Source organism: Hyla sarda, chromosome 11, assembly GCF_029499605.1.
Source record: "Hyla sarda isolate aHylSar1 chromosome 11, aHylSar1.hap1, whole genome shotgun sequence".
Lineage (NCBI taxonomy): Eukaryota > Metazoa > Chordata > Amphibia > Anura > Hylidae > Hyla > Hyla sarda.
The window spans coordinates 52,251,453-52,275,549 of NC_079199.1; the positions used below are offsets into that span (position 1 = coordinate 52,251,453).

The 24,097-nt window shown below is 40.1% G+C and overlaps 1 protein-coding gene across 7 annotated transcripts in view; it reads right to left on the reverse strand.

Annotated features, from left to right (window-relative positions):
* Nucleotides 1-5,477: 5,477 nt before the first annotated feature.
* The window catches only part of KIF26A (kinesin family member 26A), a 197,033-nt gene continuing 178,413 nt past the window's right edge, over nt 5,478-24,097 (reverse strand). For all 7 annotated transcript variants that reach the window (XM_056545564.1, XM_056545559.1, XM_056545566.1 and 4 more), the window contains exons 6-16: nt 23,466-23,675; nt 21,814-21,907; nt 21,120-21,382; nt 20,696-20,879; nt 19,067-19,226; nt 16,676-16,838; nt 12,787-15,976; nt 12,450-12,640; nt 10,992-11,012; nt 9,736-9,886; nt 5,478-8,340 (exon numbers count right to left, since the gene is read on the reverse strand). In XM_056545564.1, the coding sequence (XP_056401539.1) occupies nt 8,162-8,340; nt 9,736-9,886; nt 10,992-11,012; nt 12,450-12,640; nt 12,787-15,976; nt 16,676-16,838; nt 19,067-19,226; nt 20,696-20,879; nt 21,120-21,382; nt 21,814-21,907; nt 23,466-23,675 (4,806 nt within the window). In that variant the 3' untranslated portion in view covers nt 5,478-8,161. The remainder of the gene's footprint in view (nt 8,341-9,735; nt 9,887-10,991; nt 11,013-12,449; nt 12,641-12,786; nt 15,977-16,675; nt 16,839-19,066; nt 19,227-20,695; nt 20,880-21,119; nt 21,383-21,813; nt 21,908-23,465; nt 23,676-24,097) is intronic.

Genomic DNA, 24,097 nt, shown 5'->3' on the forward strand with positions numbered 1-24,097 from the left:
AGGATGTGAAAGTCAACTTGCTGGGCGTTAAATTTGTCGCTATAGACAGTGTAGGAGCCGTAGCTCAGAGCTCACGTGTGCATTCAGCTAGGCAGCCAGGCCACACCCCTCTGACTGCTGTTTAAAGTCATTTGCCTGTCTCTACTGAGCTAAACTCTCACACTGCTCATGTGTAATCCCCATCTACACTATGAAAAATACACTAAAACCAAAGGCTTAGGGGCAGGCCCGAACCAGTGAATCTCCTGGTGGGCTCCTGAGACAAGAAGCATGCCTCCTTGTGTAGAAACCCACCCTTCCCCCAGCATCACCGCAGACTGTGTCTTCCTGCCTGTCATCTAGGTCGCCAAAAATCACCCAGCTAACTATATACAGTTTCTGAGGTAACAAGTGGGAGGATGTAGTTTGTTATATAAGCAGCAGGGCCCATCTTCACTCTCCATGGCCCTTCCCTGCCCCTTCCTCTCAAGCTGCCTCCTGCAGCTGTATGTACTGCTCGACAGTCTGGACAAAGAAGGAGGTAGAGGGCAACGAAGGTCTGATCGGCTTTCAGTAACACCATTGCTGATGCTGATGGGTTCCCATGGGAGCATGAGGTCTAATGTATATACTTTCCAGGCCATGCTTCCGGCCCAACTGAATACAATGCCTGTTAGCATTATGTTAACAGGTATAATAGAATGCACTAAAGTTAAAATCTTTTTTTTTATAGTTCATAAAATATATATTTGCTTTCTATGCAGGTAAAAGTGTTATTTTGTAGATGATAAAAAATTTAAGACTGCTCAGTAAGTCTTCAGAAGAACGTAGGCGATGCATAAAGAATCCCTATCGTATTGCTCAGTGCAAGAAGCAGGGATTCCGATCAGGTTTGACAGGAGTCTTTGCTCTACTTAAAGGGGTACTCTGCCCCTAAACATCTTATCCCTTATCCAATGAATAGGGGATAAGATGTCTGGGGTGCTGCAGCCAAGATCGCAGGGTTCCCTAGCAGCAGGACCCCCGCGATCTCGGCTGCGGTACCACAGACATCCGATGCACTTTCACCACAGACATCCAGTGAACTTTGCTCCATGCCGGATGACTCGTGGTGCGGGGTGGAGGTTTGTGATTTCACGGCCACGCCCCCTCAATGCAAGTCTATGGGAGGGCGTGTGATGGCCGTCTTGAGGGGGCATTGCTGTGACATCACCAGCGGGCGTGGCTGTGATGTCACGAGCCTCTGGCACTGCACCAGATGCTCTAAATGAACGCCGGGTGCAGCAGGGCGATGAGACATCTTATTCCATATCCTTTGGATAGGGGATAAGATTTCTAGGGGTGGAGTACCCCTTTAAGAATTTTCTATGGTGCTGTATGCTGTTTGTATAGGGTGCCACAGGAACTATTAGTGACTGTAGCTGTAGGGTTGGCTACTAAAATAAATTTCCCTGGTGGGTCAAAGGCACCCCATTCTGACACTCCAGAGGAGAAAACTGAAAGCTGCTGAACAACATACAATATTTATTTATTTATATATAGAGTTGAGTTAACTTACAGTAAATTTGCTCGTAGCGAACCTCGCAGCTTGGCTGTTGATTACTTTAGTCTGCATAAATTAGTTCAGCTTTCCAAGGGCTCCAGTTGCCTGGAAAAGGTGGATACAGACCTAGGAGACCTAAGACTGTCATCGATTACGTTTCCAGGCAACCAGAGCCCTTGGAAAGCTCGACTAAATTACGCGGACTAAAGTAATCAACAGCCGAGCTTCGAGGTTCGATATTAGCCAATTTACTGTAAGTTCGCTCAACTCTAGCCATTTATATATAAAATGGTAAATACTGGTGATTACACAAGCAGGAGAATGCAGCAGCACACTGCTAGCACAAAGATATATATGAAATATGATGCAAAGTTATGCGGCGTAATGTGACTATTAAGTCCATTCAGACACCAAAGTGTGGATGAGATGAGACTATTAACTCTTTACACCGTTATTTGTTTAGCGGTCCGGGGGCTTCAAGCTATGGCCTTTGTAAGAATTATTTCAACAGCTTTTTGTCCCTTATGTTTAGGGCTTCTTTAAGTAACAGAGATGTCCAAATACCTATAATCAAAGCATTAACACTATAAATGTTTCTATTCTTATAATATCTGTGCAGGGACTTTCATTTCAGCAGTAAAACCATGCTCCACCATTGGGATATCAGCACTATTTTCCGTCCTGATGTGTGTGCTGTATATCATTGGTTATGACTTTGACAATTAAACGGCTACAAGCAATGACCTGGAAAATGGTACATAACATTCTTTATTGCTACATCCTGACCTCCTTGCTCCCGGTGTTATATATGGCTACCAGCGATCAGAAATCAAAGGAATGTTGCGTTGATGTAGAGCCATCCTCAGCCTTGCCAGAGCCATTTGTCGAAAACACAACCAAAATGGACTTTTTGTCATAGATAGTGAACAAAGATTCTCCATTTCTTCTATAGAGAGTAATAAAAATGTACACACCCATAGATCAGGCTGACACTGTAGATCTGAACCCTAGACACCTTCAAGCCTATTTCAGATATGTTAGAAGTAACCTTTAGACTAAAAAATTGTAGCATACTCTTGTGAAGCTGAACTAATGGGCACAATTGCACCCAATAGATATGGTATAGGGATCTTGTAAGAAGCACTCCAGGAATTTATTTTTTATTTTTAATATTTTGCACCATAAGCTATTGTTAGAGATAGCTGAGGGTGTCGCATTTGATTACTGCATCTGGTCATCTAAGCTGCTGGTGCTGGAGTTTACCCAGGTGAATTCATTAGACCTATGGGTTGAGGTCAGTTCATATTATGTGTGGTTTTGGAGCCTTTTCTTATTAAGGGTAGGGCCACACATTGCGTATATGCAACGTATTTCACAGGGTGCAAAATCTGCTGCCCAGCTGGAAATACCCTACATATTCTCCTATGAGCAAACACACAGGGCTTTCCTGCCTGCCTGTGTGTGCAGTGAGGCTTCTTCTATGTTTGCTCAAAGAAGAATTTGCAGCATATTTTGCACAGTGGATTTTAACATGCGTGAAATACTTTGTGTATAGGCAATATGTGACCCTATCCTTAAAGGGCATTTTTGACCTGTAATCCCAATTGAGGTGTTTCCAAATGAATTTTTCCACACATTTTTACAGCATTTGGGTGTTTGCTGCTATTTTCCAACATCAGGGTAAAAATTACACAATTTTACTGTGGTTTGTACAATTGCAGTTAAAATATCACCATTTTTGACACCATGTTGGGAAAATCATGTCAAATACAGAAAAAAATGCAATGTGTGAACACAACCTCAGGGGATGAATATAACTAACCACTATATATCCTGATATCATAGAGATAGCAGCAGCAGGAGTATACCTATCTGGGTAGGGAGAGGTTATCTGGGAGGAGCGGGTCTGAGAGCTAGCATGAAGGAATATGGTTGGTAATGATATAGTTCACAGGAAGTCAACTGACCCAGAACTGACATCCTGTGACACACATTAAGCAATGTAACTTAATGTAAGTCAAACTGGTGATCACCTGACCAGGTCATAGTAGTAAAATGCATGGATGCAGCTGTACTGGAATACAAATAATGGTGAAGTACAACTAGTGATAGTAAGTGTGCATGATATGGGCCAAAAATCTGGAGTACTTCCTTAATGTAAAAAACAGGTCCTCGACTTTAAACGAACCAGGTAATTTTGTCTGCCCTATTTTAGAGTAGCATATGATAAAGGAATAGAAGCTGAGCTCTATGATATATATATATATTTGTACAATTTGACAAAGAGTAAAACGCAGAAAGAAGTATGGACAGGCCTCTCTGTATGTGGGCTGGGGGTAAGCAGGAGTCACAAAAACTGCATTGTTAAGAAACCCAAATTGTGTGGTCAGGGGCGTTGTTGGGGGGGAGGGGGGGCTAATAGGGCTGTAGCCCCTGGTCTCAGGCCCAAAGCCCTGGGTCTCTGGCTATTGCTGTTTTTTTTTTGTTTGTTTTTTTATTGCCACAGCTGCTATGAGACAGCGGTACAGAGAGGCACAGAGAGCGGGAGAACAGCATCTTCTCACTGCAGCATACTTTTACAGTGCATGTTCCTAAGGGGTTGAAAAAGAAAAAAATGCATGATGTTCCTCCTTTATTTGCTAACCAGACAGGTAGAAAAAAAAGATTTAAAAAAAATATATAACACCCATTTTATTGTCACCTTTTCCCATTAAATGTCTGATCTTTAAAAATATAATGTTTATTATCCCATGCGGTGAATGGAGTAAACTTAAAAGAATTCCAAATGCCAAAACTAATGATTTATGATCATCACATCAACCATTACTCTTAGAGGTTTTCCCAAAATGTTTAATAATTTCCTATTCACATTATAGGAGATATCTAGGTGAGGTATGCCTGCTGGGACACCCATTGATCACCAGAATGGAGGAGTAATGTCCTTGATAATGCTTCAAGCATTCTCTTAGGGGCATGGTTAGGGTGTGTCTGAGGGTGCGGTTAGGGGGCGTGGCTGGGCTATGAGCTCAAGCCCTGGGTCTTTTGGAGACCTAGCAACGCCCCTGTGTGTGGTACTAGCTCAATATTTTATGCCACATTATCACCCCATCTTGATACTTCACTTGTGCAGGTATACATTTGGTAATGGGTAGTAAGTTCACATCAAAGTGGCATATCATGGATGATGGGCCTCAGGAATGTAACACAGTCATATATTTTCAAACTCTATGAGGATATTTAGAATGTGTTCATAGACTCCAGAAAAAATTATGGGGAGAATTTAATATGCCAAAAGCTGGCTTACAAAAGTTAAAATTTTTGCTAAAAAAAAAAGTATGACTTTTTAGTGTAATAAGCCACTCTCAACCCTTTTTTAAAAGAGAAGGGCTTAGTGGGAGGAAAAGGTGACCTCCAAATTTACTACAATTCATGTGCCATGTGCTTCTTAATAAATTTGTAATGGAATGTAAAAATGAACCTTGTTTGAGCGTTTCTCTTGATAGACATGAGCAGTCCAAGTGAGGGACAAAGATTTTTATGCCTCTAGAGTACAACACGTTTCAAGCCTGTATGGGGCTCTTCATCAGGCGCGCTTGCTACACCTGAATATGAGGATGCTGACACACTGTATCTTACACACTTGGAGAGTTGTTGTGCTCTTAGCACAACCACATCTGATGGACAACTCGTTTTTGCCTGTGTTGATACCTGGCCCCTGTGGGCTTCACTAGGTGCGTGCCTGTTTTTTTCTTTATTTCCATAGGTCTTAATACATTTGGGACATCTGACTCCATCATATCTTTGTATTAAAGAACGGCATAAGGCACACCCGTCTTATTTAATTGCCCTCTATAGTTTCCTCAGTTTGTATTGGGCAGAAAAATATTGTAGCCAGATCTCCAGTGAATGTAATTGTAATGTGACCAGTAAAGAGAAAAAAAATATATTAATAAATGCATCTTTTATTCACAGATAAAAGTTTAAGTAAAGTATTATACATTTATACAAAGGTTTTGAAAACCCCATATAAAAAAACAAGATGATCAGAAAATATGACTCCGTATGAAATGTAGTATTACTTACACACATAAACTTTTGCAAAGTGTTTGGCAATCATACAACAATCGGTGCTTGAGATATCCATTACAAAACAGAAAAATGCACACATTACATGCAGCATGTATAGGTCAAACCTGAGCTTTTGCCTTCCATAGAAAAACTGTAAAAAAAATGACTTAAAAAAATGCATAAACAGTGTAAATAGAAAAAAAATGCCATGCTTCAAAGTACTACTGGCAGTATAGTACAATTTGAGCAATCGAGCAATCAACATATGTAGATAAGTAGGATTAATGTCCTAGGCTTGTAAAATATACAGGGGGAGGGGCATTTTTATTCAGGTGAATAGAGAACTGTATAAAATGGAAAATGAAAGCATAGTCAAAAGGTTTTTCGCAACTTGTCAAATTGCTCAGAAAAATATTATTTGACTTTGAAGAGGAAAACTTTTTGTTGTCTTCCCCTGCATAAAAAGGATTTTTTTGTGAAATCAGAAGGCAAATTCAGGTCCAGAAACATATTTCTTTATTGCTTCTGCTACAAAACTTTTCATTTTCCTTTTTGTAACTTTTTTTTTTTTTTTTACAAGTAATTACACTGTACAGTATAAACGTTGATACATTTAATGGTCTGCTTAGGTTTGCTGGCTTTAAAAATTTAGCACCAAAAAAATGTAAAAAAATTTATAAGAAAACAAGGCACTTTAAGTATGTTTTTAATGCATGATGTGATGTTTTTTTTTTCTCATTACCCCATTCTTCTATCATTCATATTATTCCCAATGCTCAAAAATCCCATTTCATTGCGTTGTCTCATTAGGGTAAGTTCACACCGGACAGATTTGCTGATATTTTTCCTCCGGATACACAACAAGGCAAGTGGATGACATTTTAACAAATCTCTTCTACAAGCTGCGGAAATTTTCTTAATTTGAAATTTCTCTCCCGTGTGGCTTCTTTGTAGTAGATTTCCCCATTGATTTTCATAGGGAAATTTAAATCTGCAATAAAATCCACACGAAATCTAATACACAGCCATTGCAGCAAACTGTGAATTTCAAAATAATTATTTTTTTATATATTTATTTTTTTACAAAATCAGCAAAAAAAAAAAACCTCTAGCAATATATCTGCACCAAAATGCACACAATTTGGTGTGAATTTTCTTGTGGATTTCCCTGTGGATTCTTGGCAGCTTTATTGTGGACTTATACTTAGGGTGTTATAATTTTAACACTATCTTAAGGCCTCTCATTCAGACAGAAGCATTGTGCCTATGTTCATACGTATTCCAAATGTAAAACCCCCTGCAGTTATACTGGGGTGCATATAGTGCTGTACATTTGGTTTAGTAAGTCTGCGGGGAAAGCAGGTATTACCTCCAGAATATAGATAAACATGGGTTCAATCCGTCCATCTAAATGGGGGATACTATAGGTCTGAATACAAAGTTCCAATAGGTTGCAGCAGGTAAGGATGGACATATAGGCTTGGGGGCCACCACTTTATCAGAAACACTGTGAATTTGTTCCTTTAATAACATTCCTTCCTTCTCCCCCTGTAGAGTTAGGGTATGTTCACACTGAGGAATTGGGGCGGAATTCAAGCAGAAATTTTCTGCCTCAAAATATTGTTACTTTTCCACAAGATCTCAGAGATTTCGCGCAGAATTTCGCACGGAATTGGCATGGAAATCGTGCGGAATTTGAGCGGAATTCCGTGCAGAAATGCAGGTTTCATGCGGAGGAGGAGTATCAAGTATTTCTATTGATAAAATAATTTTCTTTTTCTTGCGGAAATTCCGCGCGAATTTCACGCCAATTCTGCACGAATTTCGCGCAAATTCCGCGTGGAAATGCTTCTGACTGAAAAAAAAAAATAACATTGATCTCTATGGGAGAACGACGCTGATTCCGCCTGAAAGAAAGAACATATTCTTTCTTCAAGCGGAACAGACTTCCTCGTCGGAATTCTGCTTGAGGAAATTCCTCAGTGTGAACTGAGGGGCAGAAATTCTGCACAGCTCTATGGGGGTTTTCAAGCGAGCAGATTACTCGTGGAAATTCCTCTCCAATTCCTCAGTGTGGATTCTGGCTGTCTACAGTTGGCACCAGAGGATAGCTGTATACTGTATAGAGATTTATACATCTCCCATTCAGCTCAATTCTAGCGGTTTATGTTTGTATTCATTGACTGCCCTTGTATATGGGCTGAGCTGCCATTCTGGCACTGTACCAATATATTAGTGCTGCTGTGCAGAGATACAATCTAGAGGGGCACTGCACTGTGACCACAGGGTTTCTTGCATGAGGGCCTTCTGCCATGTTTGTCCTTGGTGACACGTCATTGCAGATCTAAATAACCCAGAGAACCACGATTCACCTATATATGGTCTGGAGGCACCGTATTCATTTATAAGTCATTACAATTCATCATCGGTATCAAGCCAGTAACATTCTTTCCAATTTGACATTTTCACATTCTGATGTACTTTTTATTTTCCATCACACAATGCGGGGTCTTTTCTAAATTAACTTTTTTATGTCCATTATTTTTTACTATTCCACTTTCTTTAGGTTCTTCACACTTCCACTTCTCTTCCACAATCTTGCTGATCCGCAATCATTCCGATGTCAAAGCAGGTCACCATCATGACGTGAGATTTGCATATGTTAACACAGAGCTCCAGGTCCTCTGTGACTTGTTCCAGTGCCTCTAGGTACTCCTGAGACTCTCTGTCAAGATCTGGGTCCAATTCAACTGTTGGTAAAACAAATTATAAGATTATTATGATACAAGGCTACTGTAATGATAATGTACAAATATACATTTTGGATAATTTACACATTTCTTTCATATATTATTTGCAAGAAATTACACTATTGGCCCAAACATTTAGAAAATGTATAAAAAGATGTCGCCTTCATTATAAAAGTTCCTTAATGGGGCATACACCAAAAAGATGACTGCTTTGTCTACATTCAGCTTTCTTTATAAATGTATATAGAACAGTAATGAAAAGATAAATGATTGTACTCTTACCACAGAGGGAACTAGTTTCTTGTTCTATAATTTATTTGGTTAAAGAGGTGATCTGGTTATACAAATATTTTTTTTAAAATGGTCAGGCTGGCTTAAAGGGAATCTGTCAGTTATATTTGCGGGTACAGGAGCGCCCAGTTTTCACATTCCCCAGCCAGATCCGGAAACCGTATAAACGAATTGTGGTGTGAAAGCACCCTAATTGTGGTTAAAATATAAGACACCCCGGGCAAGAGGGGCTATTACGTTCACCATCTTGGGGCCTTCACCTATTAGTTCCATCAAGACTTTCCAAGTGTTCCCATGGGTTTTCCAAGACCCAGTTGCAAACCCAGTGGCTTTTTACAGTTATTGCCACAGTCAATGCGGTATAAGGGGGTACCTCTACGCGTAGGAGAACAAAGCATCAGGAATAACTGATCCCTGCCTTCTCCAAAAGCATTTATTAGGGCACAGAAGGTAAACCTTGTCAACAACTAATGCAATTATCTAAGGTGTATGGCTGCCCATTCTATTACATAGTTACTGGGAACCCCCCCCCCCCTCCAACTTTTTACCTAGGAGCGTTCATCTAGCAATGTAATACTACCATGATAGTACCATGACAAGTGGTAAGATTTCTCATACATTTCCTATCAAAGCCATATTGAAATATATATATATATATATATATATATATATATATATATATATATGTATATATATATCAGTACAAACACATTAGTTGTTAAAAATCTCAACTATAACCCTTTTTTCTGGTTATATAAAATTGATGGCCTCTTCTTTGTTTACACTAATTTGCTCTGCATAACGTGGTTATATTCAGAGCAGTTTTGCATAATATCACGGCTTTATCCCATTCAAGTGGATAGAAAGAAGCTGTAATAGCATACATGGCTGCTATGAATTTGACAACAGTAGTGTATAACAGTAGAATAGTAGTGTAAAGCAAGAAGGGGATATGGCACTTTCCATATGGTAAACCCCAACCGATCTGATTCTAGTAACCACTTCAAGAAAAGGCCATCACTTCTGAATAACTGAGTAATCTTTTAAATATTTCACCACCTTTCATTATTGGCACACATGGACTCTTTGACCAGAAATACTTACATTCTCCTCTCCACTTGTTGGGATCCATCATTAATCGAGCCTTTGTCTCCTCCAACTCATCTTTCAACATCCCGTATTTTGCGTTTACATCCTTGATTCTCTGTTGTCGTCTTTCTGCAACCTTCAGTTTGGTGTTGAAGTACATCAAACCCTTAAGAAAATAAATAAAACCTGTTATCAGCACTGGAGAGATTTATGATAACGTAGATCATAGGGCAGATGTTTTTTAACTTTCTGCTTGACCTTAGCAATATGTTGCATATTACTTATCTTAGTCATATTACAACAACAAAAAAATCTATCATATTAAAATGCTTCTGAAATCCACTAAATCGCTGTTTGTTAATTAACAAAAATTCTTGTGGTGGAAATTTATAAATGAAAACTGAATTTTTGTAATTACCTAATGGACTATTTTGCTTTTCATTTTATATTTCATCAATTTGTTTCATTAACCCCTTAAGTACCAAGCCAATTTCAACATTAAGGACCAGGCCAATTTAATTTTTGCGTTTTTGTTTTTTCCTCCTCGTCTTCTAAAATCCATAACTCTTTTATATTTGAATCTAAAGACCATATAAGGGCTTCGTTTTTAACATGACCAATTGTACTTTGTAGTGAAACCCCTCATTTTAACATAAAATGTACGGCAAACCCAAAAAATTAGTTTTTTAAGGGAGGAAATTTTAATGGAAACCACAATTTTGCACATTCTGGAGGGTTTCATTTTCACACTGTACTTTTTACGGTAAAAAATACATGTGTTCTTTATTCTGTGGGTCAATACAATTAAAATGATACCCATGGCTAGATACTTTTATATTTTTGTACCGCTTTAAAAAAATCTAAAACCTTTTGTACAAAATCAGTAATCAATTAGTAATAACTTTTTCATTTTTCTGTACATAGGGCGCTATGAGGGCTCATTTTTTGCGCTGTCATCTGTGCTGTCATCTGTACTTTTTATCGATACCACATCGGAACCTGCCGTGTATGATGCTCACGGTCATACACAGGACGTAAATGTACGTTAAGGGGTTAAACCATTTATTTTAATTCCCTAATGAACTGCAAGACATATAACAATTTACAGAAGCAGATTAATATATATCAGAATACTGTTGTACTAAATGAGTAAAACTTTTTTTTTTTTTCTAAATACTACTGTCTGAGCAAATTTACTTTTAGGGAGATATCTAAATAATAGGCAATAGGCAATTAAAAAAGAAAATATAGGTATGAAAAATAATCCTTACCTTTTCCATATCCTGGAAAGGCTGAAATAAAATTAAAAAAAATTGTTAGTATAATCCACTGGAAAAAAAAATAGTTGATAACAAGCCATCAGCTATAATATGTGGAAGAACTTGGTGAGAAGAAAGTTAATTTCCCTGCAGCACCACCTCAGGAGAAATGACGAATTACACAGTGACCCTTGAAATCAATACGTTCTAGGTGTAATAAAATGTAATGAGCTGGGTCCTCCAGAGAAAGGTACTCTTTGTAGACATCCTCTGCTCGAGGCAAATTGTGGGGGTCCTAAATAAAGGACCCCTTAAATTAATGCAGAATGTCCTTATGGGGTATTTGTTTAGAATCTTGTTTTAAACAAGACGATTTCGTTAAGGGCAAATTTACACTACGTTTTGTGCCTCCGTTTTACAGATCCAGTGGTAAAAGTTTAAAACCACCTGCCGGATCCATGCCAGAATCGTGCTGGACCTGATTCAATCCAATGAACCGTGTCAGACTTTTGTCCCAAACTGAAAATTGTGGTCTACTGTGACTACCAGTCCAGCCAAAATTCAAATAAGGTTGGAAAATTACCCATACTGAATCACTAAGTTTAAGTCAGTGGATTAAATAGGGTCGAGCACGTTTACATTTGCAGGCGATTTTGAGTTTCTCCTGCGGGATTTGTGCTAAGAAGGACAAAAACAATGAGTAAATTCATCATATCTCGGAATTGGAACTTGTTTAGTTGGCTGGGTGTGGACATCAGACTCTTCTAATATTATAACACTTGTATGTAAATACTGTAGCACTTGAAATGGTTTAAGAGGCACACATGAACAAACCACAAACTTAGCAGCCACTTTCATTATGGGATCACATTCAAATACTATAAATACCTGTTTCCCATTTTAGATATGCTACTTTTTTCTCTATCATTTTAATATATTATATATATATATATATATATATATATATATATATATATATATATATAAAGAAAGTTGCAACAGCACTCTAGGTCAAAAAATGGAGGCTCTTAGCGCACTTTTTGATCAAAATGTGTGTAATAAAAGCATGATGTGATCGTTATGTTATATAATCTTAAAGGGACTGTCTGCTTTGAACAATGTATTTTTGGTTAGGTGAGTAACCCAAGAAAAATTATTGCAGGATGTCACACTGCAGGGAGTCACAGTGATCAGCTATAATCGGTGCAGGAATCTGGCAGCAAGTGCTCATTTTCCCTACAGCACCACAGCAGAGAAAAAAATTAATTACACCGTTCCAACTGAAATGAATGGGGTATCCATGTGATACACAGACATGCTGGTACCTTCAGAGCAAGAGATACTCTTTCTCTAATATAAAGAGAGCCATAAAAAGAGATTGCTTTCCCTCAAAGAGTATTTTGCCAGTCTCTATATCAACTATATATATATATATATAATCATGACTATTAACATATCATCTTTCCTCACCTCTGGTTCTTCACGTTTGTGTCTCTGCAGTCGTTCCACATCATCAATTTCATAAACCTTGATTTCAAATGGTTCTTTTAAAGTGCCAGGCAAAGGTGGGAGGTCAACCCACTGGCCAGTGACGTTGTTCTTTCTGCCAGTTGTTGCAGCCTCAGGGAGAGGTGCGGGTATAAGCCTCCTGCGCTGAAGACCTATAAAATGAAATCAACCTTTTAACTCAAAGCCAATTAGATCCCAAGAGAGAATGTAAGACAAATACAAAAGTACATAAAATAACTTAACAAAACACATACAGCACATGATACAAAATGACATATATATGTAAAATTTACATTACCTCTTTTCTTTGGAGACTTTAAACTCCTCAGTCGTCCAGAAGAGGACATTCCACTTTCACTCATTGAGTCATGGGCTGAGGATGCACTTCCCGTTGCTTCACTATCCCGGATCATGCTCTCGTACCCACTGCTACCACTGTGGTAAAAGAGGGCTGTCCTTCCCATTGCAGGGGGAAGTTCTCCACTTAAGACACTGCTGTTATCACTGCCATGCCCACTACTGTACCTCTGGGGACGCCTGGGGGCTGTTATTTTACTGTAAGGTGAAGGTAGAACTGGAGCCTGAGATTTCTCATCACTAAGGTTAATACCACTGTCATTTCCACTATCGGAGTCTGTTGACCCCCGGAAATGGCCAACTTTGCCAGTACCGCCAGAAGCCAACTCATTGACACGGTTGTTGGCAGCCCTTAATGCTTGCTTGGTACCCATAATTGTTCCTCTTGCAGGTTTGCCATTAGTACTTTGCAGTGATCTGGAACTTGCTTTTCCACTAGGGGGGATTCCAGAACATTTACCATTTGACTGATTAAGTGATTTAACTGAAGAACTAAGAGGTTTAGACCCATTGGTTGAAAGGCTGCGGTTTTTGTTTAAACTTGTTGTAGCTTTCTGTGAAAGAGAACTTTTAGCCTGGTTGCTTTTGGTGGAAGAGCTACATGAAGGTGGTGAGGTAATTGTATTAGACACTGGTGGATTGCCAAGTCTAGGCACTGTGCGGCCAGCTTTATTGATATTACTGACACTGCCTGTATCTCGATTCAATCTTGAACCAACTGATGTAAGACTATCGCATCTCTCCAGAGACATATGACTTCCATAGTGCTGAACACACTCAGACTTATTGGATTTATTCTTTAAGCTGGATACTGCTTTTGGCTGTGAATGATCACTTTTTGCAATTTTACTACCCAGCTGTGTTTCAGACTCTTCTTCTAAACTAAAGGTGGACCTGCTATAATCTGCTCCTTCTAACCTTCCAATGCTATGATCTAAGCTTGACTTTCTTACAGGAGGAGCAGGAGGTCCAGCCCCACCAGGTCTTGGCAACATACTTGTTTTCTGAGGCAATGTCTTCTTGGCTCCTGACAACTTCAAACTTCTATCAGAAAATACAGCGTCGGAGGAACCTCTGATCCCATGCTCAGTTTGGGAACTGTAGTTTGTTACTACACCCAATGTTGTGGCGCCTCTCCTTAGCTGTGGCATTTTTGTTAGGGGTTCATTCTTTTTAGTAGAAGGTTTCGGATCCACTTCACAGCCATCTACCACCCGTTGTGAACATCCCAGCATTGTTTGGGACTTTACAGCCTTAGGCATATTGGTTTGTGCAAATTTTGAGCTCTGTTTAAACTGATTGTCTGTAACCAAAGTGGATGATTTTGTAGAAAGTGTCTGATTTTCAGTCCTTCCTTCTAAGAAATGATCCTGTCGCACTGCCCATGGGTTTTCAAATATGCTTTCATTGCTTGTCAATGCATTAGCATTTGTTGCGCTTGAGGTAGACTTATTTGTCCGAGGAAGACTAGAATGGATCGTTTCTACTGAAATTGTGCCCCAGGTGCCGCAAGCTCTAGGTTGGCTAGTTACTTGGTAAGCAGTTGGCATAGCTTTGGAAAGCTCAGAGGTGTTAAGGCTCTTCTCATTGCTAGTATACACGAGGCTGGAACTGATACTGTCATTGTCCATTTCCGAAAAGCAAAAACCACTATCGTTTAAAGAATTTTTCAGATTTTTGCCAATGTGAACATTTGTGTTGTCTGAATCCAAATCCAGACAATCCGCAAATTCACCACCTTTATGAGATGATTGTGGAATTAAAGTGTCGTTTGGCTGTGCTCCATCACTTTTAATTGTACAGATACTCACTTCACTGAGCCATGAGCTTATAGAAGATCGCCTGCTGCTGATTGTGCATTGATCTTCGGCTAAGGGAACCACAATATCAATATTAACCCCAGAGGTGGTTATCTGTGAGGTGTAGGCATCAAATTCATCATTAATACTGCTTATAATACTAACTGGTCTAGATCCAGAGGCAAGGGCCTGCAGAGAACAGTCGCTGTTAAAGCTAATAATGCTGGAGGGTCTACCATTATCAAGAATACCACCTAAGGACAGTTCTTCAACAACAGTGAACACAAGTTCATCTTCTCCGTTAAGCTCAACAGGCTTCTGCAGTGTTACCGTTGTTGTTACAAAATCACGATCAAATCCCTTTCCTTTCACTGCTGAGCAAAACCTGCGTACCTCAACTGGACCAGGCTGTTTAGGAGTGCTTTTCATAACCGGGAATGTGCTACCTAGTAAATTGTGCTTGTCCTGATTCCTCAATCTGCTCATTCCGACAGGAGGCGTCCTGACACCACTACATGATTCTAAGCTCACTTGAGAGTTTGTCTGAGGTGGTGGTGGTGCAGGACTTGGGAGAGGTCTTTTTGTAAGGTGGCTTTTTTCTCTCACTGATGGATCAGTAGATAATTTTGGTTGTTCCTTCAATTTGCCATTACTTGGCAATGGAGCTTTTTGCCCTTCTGTGATTGTCAACTGATCATAGTCTAAACGTGCAGTTTCAGCTTTGGCATGTTGTTGAGGGTGCTCATGGGTAAGTTGAGGTGAACTTGTTTCCAATCCTGAACAGTTTTGTGGAAAAGTAAATGCAATATTATTACTTTGTCCCTTCCTGGGTGAGTGTGGCAGTTTTTCTTGTAGTGGCATAGAAGATACATTTTCCTGGTAATTCATGGCTTTCGTGGTAAGAGTTGTCGAGGCAACTTCTTCATAGAGGAACCTGGTAGGGTTTTCACTGCCATCAATGCACTCAAGTCTCTCTTGTAGCTCAGCAAATGTGTTGCATTTTAAGTGATCATTATCAGCACTCCGAATATTGGATAAATTATCTTTGCTCATTCTCTTGAGAAGTGAAGGAATAATGGGGACAAACTCTGGAGGACCTTCATTATCTGTCAGATCTTGGTCAGACAAAACCGATCCATTTGGACCAACGTAGATGACGGTGTCACATGACTGCTCGCTGCTGGAAGAATAATCCGGATCACTGTGTATTCCAAGTGCAGGAAAATCCGGGTCAAGTACAACTGTCCTTGGGTGGAAGGGTCTCATGTGGTGGGGTCTTCTCGCTCTGCCTTCTTCACAAGAGCTTTCTCCTCCCGATGAGCTGGATGCATACTAGAAAACAGATAAAAGGCACTAGGCTTAGAATGTAACAGCTGCAGTGTTTAGTTTCACCCACTCCTTCTGAACTAAAAGACAGAAACTTATCTAAGGTCTTGACTTGCTTATTCTAATCATTACTGAACCCTGTTCAAGCTAATTTTAACAAATGCCGCAAATAGCTTATCTGACTATTATAACACGCTTTTTTACTTTTGTACTGTACTTTTGTACTGTCACCATTTTAGGGGGTAGATTCCATTTAATTTGAGGCATATACATATATAGTAGAGATCCAATGCATGTCCTATGCAAGTCATGAGGCCTGCCCATTCAAATTAAAATAAACTTGGGTAACCAATCTTTATTCCCGACCACCACTAGAGGTGCCCAGCAGTGGCCTTCTCCCTGTTCAAAGTACATACAGACAAGGCTTTGCATTCATGTGTATGGGGAGAGAGAGTCACCTGAAATATATGGTTGGTTTTAGTATCTGAAAAGTAAGGATCACAAAGTCTTTTAAATATAAAAAAAAATGTTTATCTGGCACATTCTGCTGATATCAGGGGTCTCGGGGGTCGATTACTGCTATTAATGTGTTTTTTTCCAGAAAACATTTCAATGTTCTCAAACCCTGGGTATTATAAAGAAGATGGATTATACTTTAACTAATATATTTTCGTATAGAAAGTACAATAGGGAGAATGGACTAACCTTGGATTTTTTCTTTTTCATTCGATGAATCCTTGAAGCAAGCTGCACGGTGGTAAGGGATTCTGGGTAATTTGAAAGCGAGTCTGAGATGTGGGCAATCATCGTTGTTCTGCAGTTAATATTCCCCAGAGATTCCCTCAGGAGCATAGTTAATTTGCTGTCCCTATTTAACAAGGGGAAAGGCGAATTAAAATTCTGCACTGGGCATTTGGAGACATTACTATTGTTATTTCAGTATTGTAAGGGCATGCCAACAAGCAAGTAAAAGGATTACATTAAAAATACCAGCTGTTTGCAATGCTATAAATGACAGCAAGTTGTAATTTAACCTGTCCAGTCTGCTATAAACTTCAAGGCAGCTTGGTTAATGCCCCTGCTTGCAACTAAGGGATTAATTATTTCCATTTCTGACACCAGTATTTGCAAACAATTCAAGGAATGAAGCTGTAAGTCGGCGCTAATCATAATATGGATGGAAAGTGGCTCCGTGCAATTGAAGAACCAGCGGACTCAGCAGCTCTACAAGTTCAGCAATATAGCAAATTGGTTCAGAATAAACTACATCTATAATGTTCGATTTAATGCCGCTTCTACTCGAAACTTGAGCTAATACATCTTGAAGGGTAACATGCCATGGTGCATAATGGAGCTAAAGTTACCTATAGACAACTTAAAGGAAAACTCTAGACAAAATGTATTCTTTGTGTTATGTCTACTGCATAGAGTAGACATTGCGCAGTGTTTAAGATTTGTCTGGAGTGTTCCTTTAAGTTGGCTTTAAGTTTCCTTTAAATTTACTAATGTAACAAAATGGCAAATTTTGGTGCATATCTGTTTGGTGCAAAAATTCTCAATGTTTTTTTTCCTTTCATGTCATGTTTGTCAGTTTTCAAAAAGTGAGAATACTTAGCTTAAGAGGGCAGACCCTCCACTGCCCAGCAGATTTGCGGAAATCTAGACCGGCTCCTAGGTGGTGTATATTACAGTGTGTGGCACACAGATAGCCACAAATGCACCAAAATCACAATCTACTAGAGTGTCAGGTCATCTTATAGGGCACTTAGAATTGTGTATGAATTGTAAATCTACCCTATTGTGTTCTTTGTGAGTGTTTCTTTAGAGGCTATGGGGGGGAATTTATTAAAAGATGTGTAGAGGAAGAGCGGTGCAGTTGCCCATAACAACCAATCACATCACTTAAAAATGTAAGAAGCGATCTGGTTGGTTGCTATGGGCAACTGCACCACTCTTCCTCTACACAGGTTTTCATAAATCTTACCCATAGGGTATCTGTCATATACCCTTTTGGGTCACATAGATTTCATAAAGAGGGGTGCTCCATGCAGTTAAACCCTCTATTTGCTGGAACGAATGCTAAAAGATACACTTAGAAAAATAGGTTCAGGAGAAGGAACATAAAGGTACAGTGAACAAAAATTGTGATTTTCACAACTCATAAGTAAATGGTACAATGATGGGAGATCCACTCAAGCTGGGAGGGGTCTAACTGAATCATAATGTCTAATAACAAAGTTATGTTATTGTGGTGGCCCAGTACAGGAGTTGCACCCCTGTACCCTAGCTGCCCTGTCTGGCAGACTCCATACAGTGACCCCTGCCCCCCTTAAGTGCCTACGTTATACCGTATAAAGTACATATGTACATAAAATGTGTTACAGCTTTAAGACCTGTTGTCATGTGATTGTAACCCAGTGAGGTATCAGTAACCATGTGACCTAAGAGTGACCTACGGCACCCCTCCTAGTCTCCCCCATATAAGCCCTTAGTGGAGCTAGCTCTCTTTCTTCTGGCTTAGCTAAGTTGCAGTGAGGTCAAGTCCAAGGTGTGTGTCTGGAGTCCAGAGGAGGCCTAAAATCAGTCAAGTAGCCATGGATTCTCAAGTCCATTGCCCCACAGGTCAAGTCAAAGCCTGGTAAGCTACAGAAGGGGTGAAATCAGTCATAGTCTGTCATAGTCAAGTCAGTCCAGGTCATCCTGTCTCAAGTCAGCATGGCCTGCATCCAAATTTTCCAAGTCCACTATAAGTCCCAGCAAGCCCTAAGGTCTTTGAAGTCACTGGTCACCTGCGTGGACCTAGCCAAGCTGTATAGAATGTTACACATGTCTGACTCAGTAATGTTGCCCTTGTTCTGTAACTTGGAGTTGAAGTTATTATTTGCCCCCATGCCAAGCCCAGGATCCAGCGGTATTCCTTCAGGTGGTGTAGAGGATAAACCACACCCTGGTGTCACGAACACAAGGGATTAATGCCATCTGCCCCTAGGGTAATTCCATCTGCCCTCATCACACCCTCACCACATATTAATATAATATTACGTGAAGCTATGGATGTTCAGAGACTAAAGTAGAAATCTGGTAAACTTCACTAACCTGTATGGGATATGCTTGGCTCCATTCACAAGGGCTAATATTACGTTACCCAGCGCATTCAAAGACAGACAAAGGCCTCCTCCTCCATCACGACTTTTACTTAGCACTTTTTCACAGCTCCCAAGGTCAATAAGGTGCAATCGACTGCGTCCACCCGACACTATTCAAAGAGAGAAACACTATGTTGATCATGTACAATAAGAGTTTTTTGTTAATATTTATAAAATATGTGAACCCATGATAACCAACTGAGATGGTTTTTGTTCCCACAAAACTGTATGTATTGTGAAAGTCAAGCATTTACCATGATAATAGTGTAAAGATCCTAAAGTCATCAAATGTTTTCTACTCAATGTCTCTGGAGGGAAATGCAGCACTTGACCTTTCAATACTTTACAACCTTACAAAGTTCAGCTATTATTTAAACCTACAGCCACTTCCTTCCACTCCTTATTCCCCCAGCACACATAAACTTTCTGGAAAATGCATTTTTACTGTTCAAAGTAGGAAGCACCATTGTTCTCCATGAACCTGTTAATAATGTTAATATTTTGTGCACCTGTAACACAAACGGCACTTATAGCCTCTTAAAGGGGTACTCCGCCGCCCCATCGTTCAGCACATTTTGTTTCGAACGGTTGGAGCAGGCGGTGGGGGTCGTGACATCATGACCACGCCCCTCGTGATGCCACACCACGCCCCCTCAATGCAAGTCTATGGAAGGGGGCGTGGCAACTACTGGGTGCTGCACAGAGTTTGCGGGGTTCCAGCTGCGGGACCCCCACAATCAGACATCTTATCCCCTATCCTTTGAATAGGGGATAAGATGTCTAGGGGCCGAGTACCCCTTTAATGCAAGGTCCTACATTTGCTGATGACTCACGGAAGAAGCTGTAACAAAATCAAAAGGGTCTCCACCCTTGATGATTCATGCCCATTGTGATACAAGGTCTACAATGTTTTTAAGAAGGCCTGAAGCAATGATGAAGCATAATAAGGACAGGGCCTAAATGTGACCCTTTCTAAAAGTCTACTGTAGGGAAGGTGCCAACTTTCCTTGTGAGCCCCATAGCAATACCATGGCCTGATTGCACCTCCAGATCCTTGTAGGGTCAACCTGTAAAATGTATGCATGTAAGCAAAAGTAAATAATCCTGGAGAAATCATGGTCATAGTGCAAACACATGAGTACTCTTCTCTCTATACTGTGCACCTGAGTAATTACAATTCCCAAATACTGCAGACTAGACAACTGCTATTGAGTTTACTGACTTAATTACAATGGTTAAATAGATTGTCAAGGAATCCAAAAAGAGTACCACACTATTCCACAGGTTGTTTGTAGTATTGCAGGTCAACTCCATGTACTTGAGTGAAGCAATGCCAGATACATTCCATTAAGTAAATTATTTGTTTTCAGAAAAAAGCAGCCATGCTTTTTTAATCATGGAAATCCTTTTAACTCTTTTATTTCCACAGCATACAGCTACAGAAGAACAATACCGTGGATCAATTCCTATTGGATTGGAACTTCTACCCTATAGATATTGGACAATTGAACTATTACTGATATGGTAGTAAAACTTTTTGCGACCCATCATCTACAACACATAATCTCAATGTACGTACTTCCTCCTTTTCCACTTTTTTCCATGCGATACTGATATATATGAAGGGTAAAAAGCATATGCGAGTTCCTCCTGTCTTCTTCATCACAATCCACCCTACTGGTAGTCCTTGAAGCAATGGCTGCATCAAGGAAGTGAGCAGCTTTTTCTGCCGTCGGGGCTCTCAGCTCGCTCTGGTTTTGAAGCTGAAGACACATAGAAAAAAAAATCATTTAATTAGGATAAAGGTGAACTTTCTTCCTCAACTGCTGAACTCTCTGGGGCAATAAGAAATACAAATATGGATAGCTAGGGACAAGGGATTCTGGCTTTTAGGCAAGAGGGGGTTTCATGGGGTCTATAATAGCTAAAAGGAGATTCCAAAGAAAGTCGGAGACTTGAAAAATAAAATGCGCAAATAAATAATCCATGGAATGCTATTATACCTGAGTTCCACATATTGGATCTTCTCTGAGATATACCCCAGGGGAGTGTCCGTCTTGAAGGCTTCCAGTGGCTACTTCAGCTAATAAATCCTTAAGGTTTTCATCTTTGCCATAGATTTCAACAGCAGATACCCGGATTGAGAAGCGAGTTCCAGTCTTTTCTCTCCTCTCGTTGATTAGTTTGAAAAGCCATGAGATTGCGCAGGGTATAATGCCGAGGCTTTGTGTAGAAGCATCTTTGCCAATCATTGTATATGTCTTACCTAAAAAGAGAGAAGCATTAGATGACAATGGAGTCATCTGGATTCAGAAACAACCACTGATTGTCATACAAATCTCCAACTGCTAAAAATATCATGGCCCATTCCCAGAAAATCTGGAATCATTTTCTTTCCAAGATTCTAGTCAGACTTGGGATTCATGAAGCAACAAGATTTGTGTTTTGCTTCCACTATAAATATAATGATAAAGAAACAAGACGTGGACATATTATTCCAATCAGATACGATGGATAAGAATTTAGAACATTTCTGATTGATTTCATAACATTGCTGCAGAAGTGAACTGAAGCGAGTTTAGTAAGTAATTAAACGCTATAATCTATTTGCATTCACTATGTTTGCCGAACCAGATACCGACAGCATGTAATTACCAGACTGACATATAATTAACTGTAACAAATCTGGGAGCTTACCAAGCTTGACATGACCGAAGCAAAATATGCACCCATCTGCACCGTTCACAACAGACTGGATTACTTCTGCAACAGTCCCGGAGCAAACTTCAGCCTACAGTAAGATCAAAGAAGGATTCAGATGAAGAATACAAATGATGCACTGTACAATCTACAGTGGCTTTCATGATAGGAGTAAAAGACAGACGAAACCTCTTGAGAATAGAATTTTACATTATATAACTCAAAACTTTTACATGGAAGTGGTCTCCAAATTTATTCCCTATGAGTCATGTGAATGAGTGAAAGGCTCCATCTATTCACAAACTTAGCAAACAAGAATGGTGAAGGATACCATTTAAAGGGGTACTCCGCCCCTAGACATCTTATCCTCTATCCAAAGGATAGGGGATAAGATGTCAGATCGCGGGGGTCCCGCCGCTGGGGACCCCCGGGATCTCGGCTGCAGCACCCACCTGTAACGGCTTCCGGAAACGCTGGAGGCTTTGGCTTCCGACCATGGTGACGGAAGATCGTGACATCACGACTCCGCCCCATGTGACGTCACTCCCCGTCCCCTTAATGCAAGTCTATGGGAGGGGGCGTGACAGCCACCACGCCCCCTCCCATAGACTTGCATTGAAGGGGACAGGGCATGACGTCACACAGGGGCTGAGTCGTGATGTCACGATCTTCCATCACCGTGGTCGTGAGGCATTAGAATGAGAGCCTCCAGCGCTGCCGGAAGCCGTTACAGGTGGGTGCTGCAGCCGAGATCCCGGGGGTCCCCAGCGGTGGGACCCCCGCAATCTGACATCTTATCCCCTATCCTTTGGATAGGGGATAAGATGCCTAGGGGCGGAGTACCCCTTTAAAGGACATAACGGTAATTTGAATTCAAAGAGTGGAGAGGGGTAAGGTAGCCACTGAATGAGTAGGAAGTATGTAGGTGTTATGATCCAATCCATATTAAACTAAAATACACAAATAATTATGCCATTCTTAAGGGAATATTTCTATTTACCATAATGGCTTCTTGGTCTCCCGCACCCTGTGTGAGGCTGCTGGAGGTTGTCAGGAAGTCAAAAACAGGCAAAGTGGACAAGTTGCTAAAATTGCATAGCTCCCATCAGCATTAAGGGGCGTTGCGCAAATGGCATAGCCCTTTGAGCTATGCTGTTTACATCCCACCGGAAGTTATGCAGGCATGTTGGATTTCTAATGGTCAACGCTTTTCATGGGAAGAAAAGCCACCACCAAAAGTGTCTAAATTGAGCTGAGTGTGAATGTGTATGGGTGATCATGAAGGATAGCTGTCAGCAAAGTGAATGGTTAGTCAGAAGTTATTAAATGTGTATGGTTAATCTTTAGCTTTTTATTCACATTATAAGTTATTCCATATCAATTTAAGCAGTCACAGTTTTCACAGTTACAGAAAGCTTGATAGGTTATTGAGTTGACTATATGGTAATTGCTCTTGAAAAGTAAAAATTTTATAGGCTGAACTTGGACTGAAGGTATAGTAAGTACACATGGAACTGCACAAGCCATAAAAGACTAAGAGAGGTACATAACATTTTTTATTGAAATAGCATAGCCCAGCACCACAAGAAAGAAGGTCCCGTTTTTGGTTTTTAATATACAACTAGATGTTGTAGACAGATTTGACTTACCTGAGAAGCATCTTGGGAGAACACAGAATCAAACGCAAACATCTTTGGAGCAGCAACCACAGCTCTTCTGTGGACTGACATGGATGGACCACAAGTAGATGGATCATAAAGGGTAATCTGTTTTTTCCGTGGATCAACTTTTAAAAAGGACATTGACTCGGATGTATCGTGACTTCCTTGAGATGGACATATCCTAACCATGACTTTTACCTGAAATAAATATCAACCACAATATTTTAGAAAGCAGTTGTAATAACTATTATGCTTTAATATCATAAATCAAATAGAATAAAGCTTAAATGACTTAATATTAGGCTCTGTTAACATGTATCTGAAGAACCGTCTTATTTATGACCTAGCATGGTTGCACTGGTTCAAGAAATGTAGTTTTTCGATCTGTCATATTTATTGGTCCAATGCCCTGACCATAGTTCTCGCACCATGTCCTATTTTAGCATATGAAGCACTAGAGGGGAAACCAGGTGCAACATATCCAGCTTGTTACATCTGGCATTCCCATCTGTTGGGGCTCCAGATATATATGTGAACCCAGCCTAATTTGGAGGAAGAGGATTCTCCTAAAATATAATTCTGCAGATCAAACCAGATTGGGTTATATCATATTAAAGACT